At 36.5% G+C, this 18,192-nt stretch overlaps 1 protein-coding gene across 2 annotated transcripts in view; it reads right to left on the bottom strand.

Annotated features, from left to right (window-relative positions):
* The window catches only part of PIP4P2 (phosphatidylinositol-4,5-bisphosphate 4-phosphatase 2), a 65,024-nt gene that overhangs the window by 31,806 nt on the left and 15,026 nt on the right, over window positions 1-18,192 (bottom strand). For both annotated transcript variants that reach the window (XM_013996621.3, XM_085021097.1), the window contains exon 2: window positions 6,068-6,216. In XM_013996621.3, the coding sequence (XP_013852075.1) occupies window positions 6,068-6,216 (149 nt within the window). The remainder of the gene's footprint in view (window positions 1-6,067; window positions 6,217-18,192) is intronic.

The raw sequence follows: 18,192 nt of genomic DNA, 5'->3' as shown, positions 1-18,192 counted from the left end.
CCTTAAAAAGTTCTAAAAAGATTATTTATTTATTTATTTAGACAAAGAAAGCTAATGCATCAAAATTTTAACATTTGTTATACATTATGTGTATATGTATGAATGGGTAACTTTGTTATATAGCAGAAATTATTACAACTTTGTAAATTAAGCATACTTCAAAAAAACAAGACAAAACAAAACAAAAATATATATAAAAGTTAACATTTGGGGAATGCAGGTGAAGAGCCTATGCTACTATGTACCATTAGTACTATAATTGTTCTAAAAATAGAAAAATTATTTTTCTAAATTTTCTGTAAGTCTGCAACAATATCTTATAAAAGATTAAAAAATATTAAGTTAACCTTGATGGAAATACATATTTTATAATATTTTATATGAGAATTATATATGTATAACTTATTAAGTCATCTGCAATTTATTAAACTATATTATAAATAAAAATCTGACTTTCTAAAATTTACATACATCCAAAATGTATTGCTATAAATCCTAAAGTATCAAGAACCAGAATTTGAGTTAATTTCTCTATATACAAATAATACCATTAAGTAACTATGTGCTAGCAAATGGCAAAATTTGTTTTATATAGGCATACCTCACTTTACTGTGTTATTTCACAAACTGAAGGCTTGTGACAATCTTGTGATAAGCAAGCCTACCAGCATCATTTTCCCAACAGCATTTGCTCACCTTGTGTCTCTGTGTCACAATTTTGGTAATTGTCACGATTTTCAAAATTTGTCATTATTATTATATTTTTTATGTTGATCGTTGATCAGTGACCTTTAATGTCACTGTTATTTAGGAGTGCCTCAAATCACATCCATGTAAGACAGCAAACTTAATCAGTGAATTCTGTGTGTGTTCTGGCAGTTCCACTGCCTGACTGTTCCCATCTCTTTCCCCCTCTTAAGGTCTCCCTATTCCCTGATACACACTAATACTGAAATTAGGTCAACTAAAAACCCTACAGTGGCCTCTGGGTGTTCAAGTGAAAGGAAGAGTCACGCATCTCTTACTTTAAATCAAAAGTTAGAAATTATTAAACTTAGTAAGCAAGGCATGTCCAAAGCTGAGATGGGACAAAAGCTAGGCTTCCTGCACCAATTAAGTTATAAATGCAAAGGAAAAGGTTTTGAAGGAAATTCAAAGTGCTACTCGAATGCACATACAAATGATAAGAAAGTGAAACAGTCTTATATGGAGAATGTTTCAGTGGTCTGGATAGATAATCAAAGCAGACAGAACATTCTCTTAAGCCAAAACCTAATCCAGAGCAAGGTCCTAATTCTATTCACTTCTATCAAAGCTAAGAGGTAAGCAAACTGTAGAAGAAAAGTCTGAAGCTAGCAGAGGTTAGTTTATGAGGTTTAAGGAAAGAAGCCATCTCCATAACATAAAATTGCAAGATGAAGTAGCAAATGCTGATGTAGAAGCTACAGCAAGAACATCTTGCTAAGATGATTCATGAAAGCAGCTAACTAAACAACAGACTTTCAATGTAGATGAAACAGCTTTATATTAGAAGGAGACCCCATCTATGACTCTCGTAGCTAGAGAGGAGAAGTCAATGCCTGGCTTCAAAGCTTCAAAGGACAGACTGACTTTCCTGTTAGGTGCTAATGCAGCTGGTGACTTTAAGTTGAAGCCAAAGCTCATTTACCATTCTGAAAATCCTAGGGCCCTTAAGAATTATGCTAAATCTATTCTGGCACTACTCTATAAATAGAAAAACAAAGTTTGGATGATAGCACATCTGTTTACAATATAATTACCAAACATTTTAAGCACACTGTTGAGACCTACTGCTCAGAAAAAAAAAAAAAAATTCCTTTCAGAATATTATTGTTCATTAACAATGCACCTGATCACCCAAGAGCATTCATAGCGATGTACAATGAGATTAATGTTGTCTTCATGCCTGCTAACACAATATCTATTCTGCAGCCTATGGATCAAAGAGTAATTTTCCTTTCAGGTCTCATTATTAAAAAAAAAAGATTTTATAAGGCTGTAGCTGCCATAAATAGTGACTCCTCTGATGGATCTGTGTGAAGTAAACTGAAAACCTTCTAGATGAACTAAAAACATTTGTGATTCACGGAAAGAAGTCAAAATATCAACTTCACCAGGAGTTTAGAAGTTGATTCCAACTGTCATGGATGACTTTGAAGGGTTCAAGATTCAATGGAGGAAGTAACTGCATACGTGGTGGTAATTGCAAGAGAATTAGAATTGAAATTGTGACTGAACTGCTGCAATCTCATGATAAAACTTGATTAGATAAGGAATTGCTTTTTATGGATGAGTAAAGAAAGTAGTTTTTTGAGATAAAATCTACTCCTGATGCAGGCTGTTGAAATAACAACGAAGCATTTAGAATATTACGTAAACTTAGTTGAAAAAGGTGTAGCAGTTTATAAAGGAGGGTTTGAAGGATGACTCCATTTTTTTTTTTGTCTTCTTAGGGCTTCACCTGTGGCACATGGAAGTTCCCAGGCTAGGGGTCAAATCAGAGCCGCAGCTGCTGGCCTATACCACAGCCAGAGCAACACCAAATCCCAGCCACGTCCATGACCTACACCACAGCTTGTGGCAACACCAGATCCTTAACCCACTCAACAAATCCAGGGATTGAACCTGCATCTTCATGGATACTAGTCAGGTTCTTAACCCACTGAGCCACAATAGGAACTCCTTGACTACGATTTTGGAAGAAGTTCTACTATGAGTAAAATGCTATCAAACAGCATGTTACAAAGAAATGGTTCATTGCTGCTTTATTTTAAGAAACTGCCATACAAAGACTTACTGAACAGCAGAGAAAGCTATACTAAATATTTTCTAATAACCTATAAGGGAAAGGAATCCCTGGACTTGTTCAGTGGGTTAAGGATCTGTGGTATATACATACGCCACATTTGCATTTATTTATAAATGAATCAGTTTACTGTATACTTGAAACTAACACCACACTGAAAATCAACTATACTTCAATAAAAATAAGTAAAAATTTTAAAAGAAGAAATTGCCACAGTCACTTCAACCTTCAGCAACTACCATCCTGATTAGTTAGCAGCCATCAACATGGAGACAAGACCCTTCACCAGCAAAAATATTATAACTTACTAAAGGCTCAGATGGTGGTTAGCATTTTTCAGCAATGAAGTATTTTTTAAGGTATGTTCTTTTTAAGACATAATGCTATTGCACACTTACAATATAAACATAATTTTCACATGTAGAGGAAAGCCCAAAATTCATATTCCTTGCTTTATTGCAGTGGTCTGGAACTAAACCTGTAATATCTCTGAGGTATGCCTATATTTTATTCCCACTATACTTCTAGATCTCAGTTCTCTCATTTGTAAAATAAGGAGACTGAACTAGAAAATGTCAAGCCTGGTCTTCAGTGCTAGCCCACAACATGTCATGCCTAGTCTGCAGTAAAATGATGGGTGGGAGGGGATGACATTGTAATTATGCATAAGATTTAGAAGTCTTAACTTTGGCAAAATAAACATATATGCTCCAGGCACTGTGCTGGACATTTTACCTCTATAATCCAATAGCAACCCTAAGAGTTAGGTATTATTACTACTATACCTTTTTACATAAGGAGCCACAATTTACAAAAATCCTCAAAGATAAAATGCTAAGTGGCAGAGCTAGGATTCAAACCCCAGTATATCAGTTTCCAAATCTCGGATTTAATGAGTTATGCAGCCATCTAGCTCCACTCTTTCTCCAAGACCTCTCAAATTTTCCACTAACTAGTCATAGAGATTGCCTTCCTTTAAGTTTAAATTCTTTACTCTCTAAATCTTGCTAAAATTTGTCCATAATTCTTTTTGCTCTCTCTATCACACACACACACCTACACACACCTTACTTCCCTTCTCAATTCTATCTACTGAAATAAAAAGAACTTTTATTAACCTTGTTTTTTGTTAAGTTTTAGTTTTTCAATCTCCACAGGAATATTTGGTTCCTATTAAAGCTGTCTGCTCAGGAGAATAGATACACTGATATTCTGCTTTAGATGACTTAAGGAGAATGATCACAGTTAAACTGAGCAGGGAACAGTGATAGTGAAACAAGGGAACTGTTCTTTTGGACCCTGGTACATAATATCTATCCATTATATCTGTTCTTTTCAACCTAGAATTTTTCCAGAGAAGCTGCTGGTTGCCTAACATCTCTTCATTCATAAATTTAGGATCAAATTACATTGCAAACATTAGCAAATCATATGTTAGAGCATTCCTCAGGACTTTTTTTCACTTTTTTCCTCCCTTATAATATTACTAATTCCATACAAGGCAATGTTATTAAATACTATTCATTTTCTCTAGAATATTCATAATCATTTATATTTCTTTACTAACAGGGATAGTAATGCTATAAAAATTTCAGTATAATTTTCTTTTTTCTTTTTATGGCTGCACCTGTGGCATACAGAAGTTCCTGGGCTGGGGTCAAACTGGAGCTGCAGCTGCGGCCTACAGCACATCCATGGCAACACCAGATCTGATCCATGTCTGTGACCTATGCTGCAGCTTATGGCAATGCTGGATCCTTAACCCACTGAGCCAGGCCAGGGATCAAACCTATATCCTCACAGAGACCACATCAGACCCTTAACCTACTGAGCCATAACAGGAACTCTAGCACAATTTTATTTACATCCAGAAGTAGCTTACCTGAAGCCAAATTCTATTGATCCTAAATGAACTCATCACTTATAAGTAAACAGATTGAGGCTGTTGGTTAAATCCATAGTGACTTTGAGATTCTTGCATAAATGGCCTACTCCGTTTTATTTACTTCCAAGTATAATTATAAAGCTTTAAATTTCCTTTTTTTCTACTCATTAAAAAACAAAGTTTGTATAGGTGAAGAAAGAGGAAAAAATTCAACATTAATGCCAAGTCCAAGGAAACCTTTAAGACAATGTTTTTTTTTTCTTTGTTAATGTGTCTAACAATACTTGTTTGCTTGCCAACTCTAAAACGAGCCCTAAGGAATTAACAGTAATTAAATTTACTATTTAGGTTTCTTTTTAAGTTGAGTTGGAGTGTTCAACTTGAAATAGATGATTTTATAGGTAACACCTATTATACAATACAGTTCTTCAAATTATATCCCCTATAGGAAAAAAATTTATGATTGAATACATTGATTCATGACATAAGATTGTATTTTATAACTTTCTATATAATTTATAAAGCCCCCAGTATTCATGTTTTATGGTTCTTAGAGACATGATAATCACTGGCTGACTTTCTTTAGACTTTTCTAAAGAGGAAAAAAATACAGATATTGAAAGTTAACATTTAATTGCAAATTTTGAGACAGACTGAAAATTTAAAAATAAAGCCTAACCATGAAAATAGAAATATATTTAAATTAATCAATATACACATTATCAGTTTATTACTTAAAACTGTAAAAAAAAAACTTACTTAAAATTTATTCTTCCCAAAGTTCAGTAAAAAAATGTGCTCTTCAAACTTTTTAATATTTCAGTAAGTTAATATCAAGTAAATGGAATAATATATACAAAGCTGTTTGTAAACACTTTGACACGGGTGTCAATAATAAATGTATAATCACAAAGGCCCAGAAAAATCATACTGACATCCTACAGATACAAAATAAATTTAAATAATTTTCCATGTAATAGGTAAAGTCCACATTGTAGTGAACTTTAGTATATTTCATTTTGGTGAAAATCAGAATGAGTTAGTCGTTATGTGGCTAGACACTGAAGATAATTATAAACAACTATCGATGGTCAGTCTCATTTTAGAAAGTAAAGAACCAAATAGCATTAGATTTAAATTCATCGCGAAATTTTCGTAATGGATTTAAACACCTGGAGGCATCGTTTTATCATAAAAAAGAGCCAGAGAGAAGAAAGAAAGGACAGAAAAAAAAAAAAAAGGTCCTATCTGTACCCAGCCCACATCCACTTTTAAGTAACATTATTGGAGTATTTTCTTAGGGAGAAGACATCAGATAATAATTTGTGCTTTTATTAATGGAAATCTCTACTTACTGTAGCTTCATTGCAAACCGTGCACTTAACCACATGCTGGTGAAGCTTGCCATCCAAATTGATGAGAGACTGGCACACCCGGCAGTTTATTACTGGAATACCACTGGCATCTGGACTGGCAATGGCTGTATACGGAGGTGGGAGTTCCGCTAAAAAGATATTAGCCACCGAATCAGACTCTCAGAGATATATGGCTGGTTTGAACATACAAGCAATGGAAATAAAGTGGGAAACTATTAAAAAATTTCTACTGTTCTTTTATTTATGCTTTTAAAGCTGGCCAATTTATCACAGTTTCAGAGAAGAAACACACATAGGACTATCTTGTGAAGTAGAATAAAGTCTTAACTCCTAAAATCCAAGTCTTTTCTGCCTAGGTTTATACCAATGACCCTGTTTCCTTTTACTAACCTATACTCAAAATATCCATCTATCCTATGTGTACATTCATACAGTTTGTAATAGGAAAGTGATCACCTTACACTAATAATGATCTGACTCCCAAATTGAAATAGTCAACAAGAATGAAGTTTTTAAATTAGTTATAGATACACATAAATTGTGTAATTGTTGTATTCTGTTTATACAGAATCAGTATAATAGTTACTGGCTATGACAAGAACGAGATAGGGTTTTGATGGCCATCCAGGAGAGACAAAATGAACTAAAAAAAAAACTAAAACTTATCGACATGGAACATGTTCTAATTAGAATGGAACAATGACAATTTCAGACAAAAACTAAGAATGAAGGAAATTTAACAATCTTAGTCTCTAACTTTCATCTAACATTAAAAAATAATAAATGTGGAGTTCCCATCATGGTGCAGCAGAAGTGAATTTGACTAGGCACCACGAGGTTGTGGGTTCGATCCCTGGCCTTGCTCAGTGGGTTAAGGATCTGGCACTGTGCGGTGAGCTGTGGTGTAGATCGCAGACGCAACTCAGATCCTGCGTTTCTGTGGCTGTGGTGTAGGCCAGCAGCTGTAGCTCCGACTGGATCCCTAGCCTTGGAACCTCCATATGCCATGGGTTTGGCCCTAAAAAGCAAAATAAATAAATTAATTAATTTTAAAAACCCTAATAAATGTATCCAAGCATTTATGGGTAAAACATGTCTGAGATTAAGTTTAAATACTCTAAGGAAAACAATGGGTTAACAGCAGAAAAAGAGTAGCCAAATGGTGATACTGATGAATCCAACGGCCTGACCTAGAAGGTCACTTTGTTCTTACTACTTCTGCGTGTGTTTAAAAATTTCCAGAATACAAAGACACACACAAACACATATATCCCCCTGCCACACACTGTTTTTTGGAGAGTCCTAAGATCAACTTATTGGGTGACTGGGAAAAAGGTGGAAGCCCAATTTCAGAATTATGTTCATCTACCATAAGTATTTATTTGTTATGAAAGTCAGAAAAAGGGAATCTAGATATATTACTCTGGAATGGAATTTCTAAAGTGGAAAGCCTAACGTCATTTTGTAGCTATCTTAATTACAAGCATAGGAGGCCCTTTCAAGTTAAAATATTTTCATAGGGTATCTAGAAAAGACTATACTTTAACACATGATTGAATCCCCACTAAAGAGAGCTGATATTTCAAAGGGGCTTGTGTGACACTATTGAACACAATCACAATAGCTAATCATGAAAAAATCCTGTTTTTGAAATAGGGATTTTTCTATACACTGGATTAGATTCTGAACTCTTTGATAGCTTAAAATGAGTTAAATAGAGCACTTTATACATATAATGTTTAGAATCCACATATTACCACCTAGCATCCTTGGGGTATGAATTTTTTAGACTTGCAAAGGATTAGCAACAAGTGTTATTCATTCAAATGATTCATAATAAGCTAAATTTCTGCAGTGGCCAAGGCTCTGAAAGAGGCCACATCGAAATGACAACATGCACACATTTCTGGAAGACTTTATACCAGAACACTGCCAAACAGTGAACTTGAAAAGAAGCTATAGATGTCTTATATTATAAAAATAGTTTGAAATCCTTGAAAGAAATTGAGGTTGATATGGGGTAACCTGTAATGTATTAATCAAAAACAGGTTAAAATATCAATCAGTCAACAACAATACATTTGAGGCCTCGAAATCTGTAGATTACTTTATCACTTATCAGTAAGGAAGGTATTGTTCTGGGAAAAAGAATATACACAGTAGAAATTCAAGATACACTGTCTAATGTGTGATAATAAATATTGTTTTTAATAATTATTAGAAATAGTATTATTAATAAATTGCCTTTTCCTTGAATTATAATGTAAAGTAGTTTCCCATAATTCTAGTTCTTTATCTTACGTAGTATAATAGAAAAGAAATAAAGACAAGACAATTTCACTAAGAAAATAAGGCACTGAGGGTGAAGGGAGGAGGTCACACATTGTAGCTACATAAAAGGATGGTAAAATCCATCTACTTCAACAGGCAAACATTTTGCTCAATGGAATCTCTTAAAGAATTCAATGTGTGATCTTAAGAAGCCATTTGAAGTATATCAGAACCAATGAAACCTTGTGAACTTTTCCTCTAAAATTTGTACTGCATAATTTTTAACCTGTTAAAAAAAAAAAAAAAAAAAAAAAAAAAAAAAGGAGTTCCCGTCGTGGTGCAGTGGTTAACGAATCCGACTGGGGACCATGAGGTCGCGGGTTCGATCCCTGCCCTTGCTCAGTGGGTTAACGATCCGGCGTTGCCGTGAGCTGTGGTGTAGGTTGCAGACGCGGCTCGGATCCTGCGTTGCTGTGGCTCTGGTGTAGGCCGGTGGCTACAGCTCCGATTGGACCCCTAGCCTGGGAACTTCCATATGCTGCAGGAGCGGCCCAAGAAATAGCAAAAAAAAAAAAAAAAAAAAAGCTTTCAATGACCCAAAAAATATGCGCTTATCTTCTGGAGGCTTAGGAAGTGTGAGGGAGGGAAAGAACAAATGAAAATTAGGAGTCTAAAATGGGAGAAACTCTAAGCTCCATGAGGCCAGGGCCATGTCTGGCTTGTTCAGGACTGATTCAGCACTTGTCAGAGTGCCTGATGCTCAATAAATATTTATTGGATGGATGGATGAATGAAATGGACAAATGAGTTAGTGAATCACTGAAATTTTTTAGACATCTCTGTTTCTCTTGGGAAAATGACACTAAGTATATTACCACTACTCTCCTTGAAGATGAGCTAGGGTCCTTGTAGCAGAGTACAGCTTGACTGGAAAAAAAAGAAAAAAAGAAAAAAAAGGCTCTCGTCTACATAGAGAATACCCTCTCCAAATGATGCCCCAAGAGAGAGTAGGTGGTCAGGGGACAGTGGCCTAGTCCACCAGATAAGTACAATAAATCCTTAAGATCAATAAAATGACAGATGTTGCAGCCTAACTGCTCCACTAAACAGTGATTTCAGGCCTATGATTTCAATTTTCTGTCCATTACTTCAGTCCTAAACTGATTTAAAGATATTTCTTATACTTTTATCCCAAGGAAAACTTCATCTACCACTCCATCTTCTCTTGTAAAGGACTTGTAATCCCTTTATTTCACAGTTGTGAATAATGCAGTAATTAGCAACTTAGATTGACCATTTTGTCTCTTAGATTGCCCATTTTGTCTCTTTTCACTTGAAAACCTTCACCTACCACTCCATCTTCTCTTGTAAAGGACTTGTAATCCCTTTATTTCACAGTTGTGAATAATGCAGTAATTAGCAACTTAGATTGCCCATTTTGTCTCTTTTCACTTTCAACAGATCACCACTATAACACATACTTTAAATTTATGCCCTGGTTAAAAAGTCCACTGTAGCCTCAGACCTTGGAACCACTAGATATTAAGAGTCAGAAAAAAATTTTCATTTTGGAAGAGTCTTATTTGTTATTTAAACAATGATCATTTTCTCTATGGGGTTTGCCTAGCTGAAAAATCTTGTTTTCTCCGTGTTAGAGCAGTATTTGTTAGACCAATAATTCTCAATCCTGAAAAACTCCCTCAAAGTTCCATAAGTTTACAATGTTAGAAATTCAAGCAAAATCTGTATATTATAAAGTCTAATTTCCTCATCTTATGGAAGAGAAAAACTGAAGCCTATAGATTCTAACTTTTCTTTCTGTCTTTTTTTTTTTTTTTTTTCTTTAAATGGCAGCATATGCAAGTTTCTTGGCCAGGGATTGGATCCAAGCCATAGCTGTAGACCCACTGTGCCAGGCTGGGGATTGAACCCATTCCTCTGCAGTGACTCGAGCCACTCAGTCAGATTCTTAACCCACTGTGCCACAGCATGAACTCCCAGAGATTCTAACTTTTGAAAAGACTTTTACATAGCACTTCAACAAAGCCAAAAGCTGACTGACTCCCAGAAATCTCCATAATGACAGTTGCCTCTCTTACTGAAAAATTATTTAATACAGAGAAAAGATATAAGGACTAATAAGGATTCTGCAGAAATATTTAGATAAGAATCAGATCTGAGTTAAAGGGGATTAGGAGGAGAAAGAATAGTCAGGGAAAATAAAAAATAATATAGAATATAAGGAAAGAATTAGTTTGTGATAAAAATTTCATAGAAAAACTGAGACTCCTAAAAGAGACAAGATGAAATAATATAGATCACAAGGCATACATAATGGTTTTCCTTAAAACACTCAAAGGACCATTATTCTGTAAAACTGCAAGTGATCAAATTATACTTTCCCGTCACAAACATTGACATAATTTATCTATTTTATGCCAAAAAGCCCTTCCTTCCTGCTAATTCATCCTGGTATATTACATACTTCATTTTTTACCAGCTACATCTTCAAGCATTTTAAAGGTTGAAATTGTTTTGCTGGATAGGTCTGACCTTTATTATCTAGTTATTATTTTATAAGTCAAATATTTTCCAGTTTAATTCACTTATTTCACTAATACACTCTCTTTTTTTTCTTTTTCTGCTAATACAATCTTTACATTTAATCCTTTAGGGCTTTGACAGAGATTTTGTATCAAAATTGAAAGATGACATCCAATTAAAATGAGAGACATTTTAGAACACTATAAATTAAGGATGAGCAAGAAAAGTATTATGAACCAGCCTATAAGAAAGCTTTGGCCTTTCTCCTACATGGGCTCTTTGTAGAGAGTATGGTTAGGGACAGACTGTGCTTGCCTACAATGAGATATTTACTTCTTGTTTATAACTCTCCAGTTCAGCACAGAGAAAGGTAAGACCACTTTCTGTTCCTCCCCTCTCTGAAACCAAAGAAATGAAACAATTCCAGGAGACTCCTAGGTTCTTCTAAAACCATGACACTCTCAGAAGGATCCATCTGGCTGAAATCAGATGGGAAGGTAAATGTGCTCTCAGTTGCAAATCTACCCTTCTCTGCTTTGTCATGCTGGAACTAAAACTCTGCAAACCACATTTTTGCTTTGCCAGCTGGCTGCAGATGGCATTCTGTTAAAAGGAGGTGTTAAAGGGTTGGAGGAGGAAGAAGGGACTTGTAGCCCTTTCCCCAGGTGTACAAAATCTTTCTCCAGAGCTCAGAGACATCAGCACCGGCTGGGCAGTGCCTCTTAGAGGTCATGTTTCACTTCTGTTCCTCGAAATTACTAAATTTTAATAATTCCAACCTCTTCCCTTTTTTCTCTCAGATCTAGAAGTGACAGCTGCTTACTGCATTTAATATCTATTTGATATCTAAGAGTAATATCTTTACCTTTTAGTTAACAACTTGATATCTAATTAACAATTCTTTCTGTCATATTCTTATTGTGTGATTTCTATCTTCCTGTCCTAACTGTCACAAAAACTTACACCAGCAGTAATTTCAGGAACCAGACACTCAAAAATGGGACTGGAGAAATGGGCTGGTCATGCCTTGGGCTTGAATGCAGTGCTGAGCTCCTTTGCCAGTGAGACATGGTATGGTAGTAACTGATGGCACTCAGTGGCATCCCAGTGAATCTGTATTATATCCTACAGATGATTGTGACATTTTGGCTCCTTCAAATGACTATTATGGCAGTAATAATTACTCTATGGACTGTGATATGGGGTTAGACTCTCATGAATGCACTAGAGCATTTGCAGAAAAAAAAAAAAAAGAAGCTCAGGTCTTTAAATTCTCAGTATAAGTCATGGTCAGAGAACCAGAGAACTTCTATTGCAGCCCTAAAAGTATTGCTTATTTCTAATTGTCACAGGGCTTATTGCTGGAAATAAATACAAAATTTAATTGTGCACATTGCTAACTCATAATGTCTAGGTAGATCCACAGCCTTACCAAGTGTGCCATGTGAACCTTAGGACATTGATTGCAAAGGGGGGAAACTTTGAAACTTGGAATGCGGCCATCTGGTTGTACCCAAACAGAGCTGAGAATCTTAAACCCCTGAGTCACTTTGAGCCTCCCCTGTGAGTTGAACACAACATTTCTTGTTATGTCTGAAGAGATGAGCCTCATCGTAATGAAAAACTTAATAACCTCATGTGAAACAGTTATCTTACAAGGGGACAAGCATTTTCCTTAAGATCCACCCTCAAGTTTCTTGTTACCTCAAGACCTGTATACTAGGATCAGATCTCAGTAATTTCTAGGAGAGCAAATACAAAGTGTAACTCAGAAAGAAGCTATGTATACATCAAGAGAATTGCAAGGTTTTGATGAAATATGTTGTCAAAAAACTGGAGAACATTGTGTGGGAGTGAATCCTTAGGGGGTTAAAGCAAAGAGAATGGAACATAATACTGAGTTGAACCAAATTTAATATTATAGATGTGTTTGCCAGATGTTCTGGAGTTGATGTTTGTTTTAAAGCTAGAAGTAGCTCTTACCAGTTCACTCGGCTGATGAGACTCGGCCTTACATTTAACGAGGTTGAAATGCCAAAACATCCTTAGCATAATGCAAAAGAGGCAATCAAAAGTTTAGGGAGTCAGGAATGCTGGAGTGAATAATCATATGAAATCTGCACACCCATGCCCAAGTATATCCTCTGAGAAAACTCTGAGAATATGCCTTCCACTACGGCATTGATTTATACATTATTTAGGAGAACACAAGCATTCTGCTACGTGGCTTTCCTACAGAGGCCAGGAATTACAGTGCAGGATGACTGCAATTGAGATTATGGAATCCCAAGGTAACAGAGGCCAAATGGCAGCACTTAAGAGCCAAAGACAAGGTGGTTACATATATTTTAGCAGGAAATAGTGTATATTAGGAAAATTTGACCCACAAGAACTTGCGCAGTGGTTCACTAAAATAAGTATAAGAGTGAAATGGATGGGTAACCTACACAAATGTTACTTGGTTATATTTAACAGAAAAAACTAGGTCTTAAAAGCAGCAACCTGACATGAGTAGCCACCGTGATGAGTCCCAGTTTTTCAACCAGTTTCCAACAAATCCAAGTTCACAGACCCACAGCATCTTTACTGAAGGGTTTGTCGATGCCTCCGAGGAATAACCCAACAGCACTACATAAGCATATATATTTAAAATCTCCAAGCCTTCCCCTAAAGACATCTCAGACCATTTACTTGGGTGACTATTCACTGGGGAAAAAGAAAATATCCAGATCTTTCAGGGATTTCTAGAAACTGGCTCTTAAATGGCGCTAATTCCTGAAGACTCAAAATTCTACTGCGGTCCACCAGTCAAAGATGATAGAGATGGCCATCCAGTTATAGACAGAGTCTTACCCTAGATCCAACCCATGGTAGTCTCAGTAGATCTGGGGACCCACTCTGAAGTTATTCTCCCAGTTCCTGAATATATAATTGGAACAGACATTCTTTGAAATTGGCAAAATATCTAAACTGGTTCTCTGACCCATAGATTTGGGTCACATCCAGGGCCCCTGGAACTTCTACCAAAAGCAATTCTACATCCCTGGGAGGATTGCAGAGATTAGTGCCACCGTGGAGGATATGAAAGACGTAGGAGTGGTGACAACTGGCACATCTTCCCTCAACTCTCATTCTCTAAGTCTGACGGCTGTTTCAGGGCAATTCTAGTTTTGTAACTGAGGAGTTGTGATATAAGCCCCCTCTATGAGCTCTGATGCCGGAAAGAGCCAAGAGACCTTCAGCTACAATCAGGCAACAAGCAGCAGCCTGCCAGGTCCTCTACAATGAATTTCCAGGAGTTAGTTAGCATTTAGCTACAAGTACTTGAACATTTACTCTGTACCAGGCACTGCACTGAACATATGCCAGGGATACCATGGAGAAGGAGACATGCTCCAGGGCTCAAAGAGCTCAAATTCTTAACATGTAGAAAGGCAATAAAACTACAAGTATGATGGAAAGTGCTCTGATAAGCACACTTGGGATTTGGGGAGTACAGAAGAGGGCATATAAATCTGACTAAGGCTCAGCGCCTCAGGGGTGTGGGGAAGGGAAGGGAAGAGAAGTGTAGTGACAAAGAGTCACTCTAGCACAATTTAACTTTCAAGTGTTACAATCTTTCTATCTATTTTTACCATTAACTCCTTTCTCCAATCAGTAGCTCTAGAAAAACAGCCATACCTTATTAAGTGTGGTTGTGCTATCAGTTTGGGACCAATATCAATCTACATCCCAGTGCCTCCAGGATTGTTCATAGGAGCTTATGTCGGCCATGGTAGACCCCAAAGCAACAACAAACTAGGCATTCTCATATAGCAGGTGATGATGAGTACTGAATTCCACTCAGAGCAGTTTATCTGCTATTTTCCCCTCCCTTAGTGGATTTAGGCATTTGGGTTGTATTAAAATACTGCCATATAATTGGAGATGCTGGCAAGAAATGCCCAATGACCTGCCAATAACCAATTCCTAGATGACAAAAGCTTCTGTTCTTTCTCATTAGGCAATACCCTAACCTCATTCTAATGCATTTCATCTGCGGCAGCAGTGTTTCCTTCAAGGATTGACAGTTTATAAGTAAAGTATTATTCTCTCATTTTATCAACTATTGTGTTTATTTTTTATTTATGGTTATAATAACATATACCTAAACAAACTTGAATCCCAAATTTGTTTTAACACATTTCAGATGAGAAAACATGAAGGGGGAAATGACCTCAGCATATGAAGGGAAAAGATTCAACTGTATTTGCGTTGTTTCATTTGCTTAAATATATGAAACAGTATGGCATACTGTTAAAGTCTGATAGTTACATGGTAAGATATATGAATGATTATATTATACTCAGTATTTTTTTGTCTTGAAATAGTTCACTCATTTAAAAAATGACCTAGGGATTAACAGATTACAGATGAGAAAGTCACCAGTTTAGTAATTTGGGGACTTGGGACATATTCACCATATATCTAAGCAAAATCAGACACAATATATGGAATGAATTAAATCTCTTAGACAATACTTATTTTTAGGCATATTTAGTGAATAAACCCCTTAAATTCTGGTGCTTGATATTTTCACCTCGTGGGCTGGCCAAATTTATTTTAATTTAATTTAATTTTTTAGGGCCACATCTAAGGACATGGAAGTTCCCGGGCTGGGGGGTCAAACTGGAGCTGCGGCTGCAGACCTACACCACAGCCACAGCAATGCCAGATTCAAGCCAAATCTATGACCTACACCACAGCTGCAACATTGGATCTTTAATCCACTGTGCCAGGCCAGGGATCAAACCCACGCCTCTACAGCTACCAAAGTCACTGCAGTCAGATTCTTAACCTGCTGTGCCACACTGGGAACTCCTAATTTCATTATACAATATAGATATTGCTACAGAAATCCAGAGGTTAATCCATTATGAGGAGAATTCTTCATTGTATGGAGCAGGAAGTGATGTAGCTGCTTCCTTTGCCATGTTTCTAATAAAGACAAGGATTTATTACATGCTCTGCTATTCTATTTTATTCTCATGTTCTTCTAGCTCCCCATAAAACCTCCACTCCCTAAATGACTTCAAAATTGTCATCATGGCATCCTTCCTAGCTTTCTCACACTATCATTTATTCATACTGCTACTTGTTGACTGCCCAGAAATATAAGATCAGGTGCAAGAGGCTACAAAGAACTCAGAGATGAAAAGGTACAGGAATCCTCCTTGTCTCCCTTGATAAGATCATGTACACAAATGTGTACTAAAATGTACAGTGGAAATATTGAGAGATATTGCTTTGGGGACATGTATCTTCCAGTAACAGAAATTAGAAAGGTTACATGAAAAGAAAGGTCTTTGATGAATGGATAGACTTTGAATGCTTCTTTTTCCAAAATCCCTTTCCTACTCATTTACCTATAGAAAGCAAAAAGTAAATCCTCATCTAGAAAAGACTTAGAAGTGGCTAATAAATGATGCTGGTATGAGGCAATGAGTTTGGTCTTATCGCATAGTGATATGTTTCCCATTTCAAAACAGGATACTTCCTATTAAGATCTCGACAAGCTGGAGTCATGAAATCAAACACAATGAAATGTAAAGTGCCACTACAAGGATCTGTACAGAGATATGGTCTAAAAAAATAGCATTTTTTTTCTAGTTCTAATATTTATTAGGAAGATTTTACATTGTCTGTGCCTGTGTATTCTTTCCATGTAACATCACACCAACCTCTTCCAAACACCCATTCCCCATGTGTGGACTATCCAAGTAGCTCTCTTAACTGTCCTCCCTCAGCTTGTAACGCAAGTGATCCTTTTAAAACACAAGTCAAATCATGTCACCCCTCTGTTCATATTTCTATAATAAACTGTATTTACTCAGAGTAATAGCCCATGTCTGTAAAAGGCCCACTGACTTCTCTCCTACCCTCCTGCCTCTTAACCACTCTACACAACCCACACCAGTATCTTTGTTAGTCCTTGAATAGTCCAAATGCACTCCTGCCTCACGGCCTTTGCACTTGCTGTTGCATGTTCCTGGGTCACTCTTCCCTGCACTATCTCCAGGCTTTGCTCCCTCAGTTCTTATTAAAGGCTGCCTCTGACATGCTTTACAAAGAAGAACAGCTTACCATCCCCCGCACTCTTTTTCTTTACCCTGTATATTATTTTCAATAGTGCTTATCACCTGATGTGTAGAAAGGGGGCTACCTTACAAAGTATCACCTCGAATGGAACAATGACACTGACAGGGGCTCTATTCATAACTCGGCTGAGGTTCCAAAAATAGCGTTTGTTAAAGTGTTCAGGGTCCTAGTCCAGGATAAACTCTACAAGGATCAATCATAATATGGCCAAAGTGCTTTCTGATACATTAAATTTTTATTAGTAACATATTTCCATGGCTCAAAAATCAATATTAATGTAAAAAAGTGAATGCTTAGAATTGTTACTCCAGTTTCTGTGCCAATCCATCATGCCCTACTTCAGAAATTTCCATGTAAATTATTATTTTTTGAATCCTTCCAGTGTTTCTTTAACCTACAACAGATAATATACATATATACACATATTCTTTTTCATCTTGCTTCCAAAAAATGGTATATGTCTTATACATTCTTCTTCTTCTTGCTTTCTTCACTTTATATTATTTAAAAAAAAAATTTTTTTTAGGGCCTCACCTGGGGCATATGGAAGTTCCCAGGATAGAGGTCAAATTGGAGCTTTAGCTGCCAGCCTATGCTCAAACCACAGCAATGTGGGATCCAAGCCGCATCTGCGACCTACACCACAGCTTGTGGCAACACCAGATCCTTAATCCATTGAGCAAGACCAGGGATCAAACCCTACATCCTCATGCATACTAGGCAGATTCATTTATGCTAAGCCATAATGGGAACTCCCTCTTCACCTCGTTGTATATCCTGGCAAACTTTCCACAATGATACATAGAGTTTTCTCGTTTCTTTTCCATAGTGTTCCAGTTTGAGTATATATCACAACTTATCATGGTGGTTTTACAATATGACCTCAAATTCTTTGACACTCCTCCCATTAAAGGTAGAATCTATGTTTTTTCACCATAAGTGCAGGCGGTTTATAACTGTTTTAACCAACAGAACATGGCAGAAGTGACACTGTATTTGACTTCTGAGACTAGGTCATAAAAGACCATTTGGCTTCCACTTAGATCATCTTGTATGCGGGCATGTTTGATAGCTTTAATAATAACCTATAGACTCAATAGGAACTGGCAGTAAATGTAAACACTACTTTTGGTGAGCTAGGCAAAGCATTC

Source organism: Sus scrofa, chromosome 4 (genome assembly GCF_054392235.1).
Source record: "Sus scrofa isolate SSC_HxYL_T2T_F1_AM1 chromosome 4, Sscrofa_HxYL_maternal_Yorkshire_Landrace_v2.0, whole genome shotgun sequence".
Classification (NCBI taxonomy): Eukaryota; Metazoa; Chordata; class Mammalia; order Artiodactyla; family Suidae; genus Sus; species Sus scrofa.
This window is presented reverse-complemented; position numbering and strand designations above follow the sequence as displayed.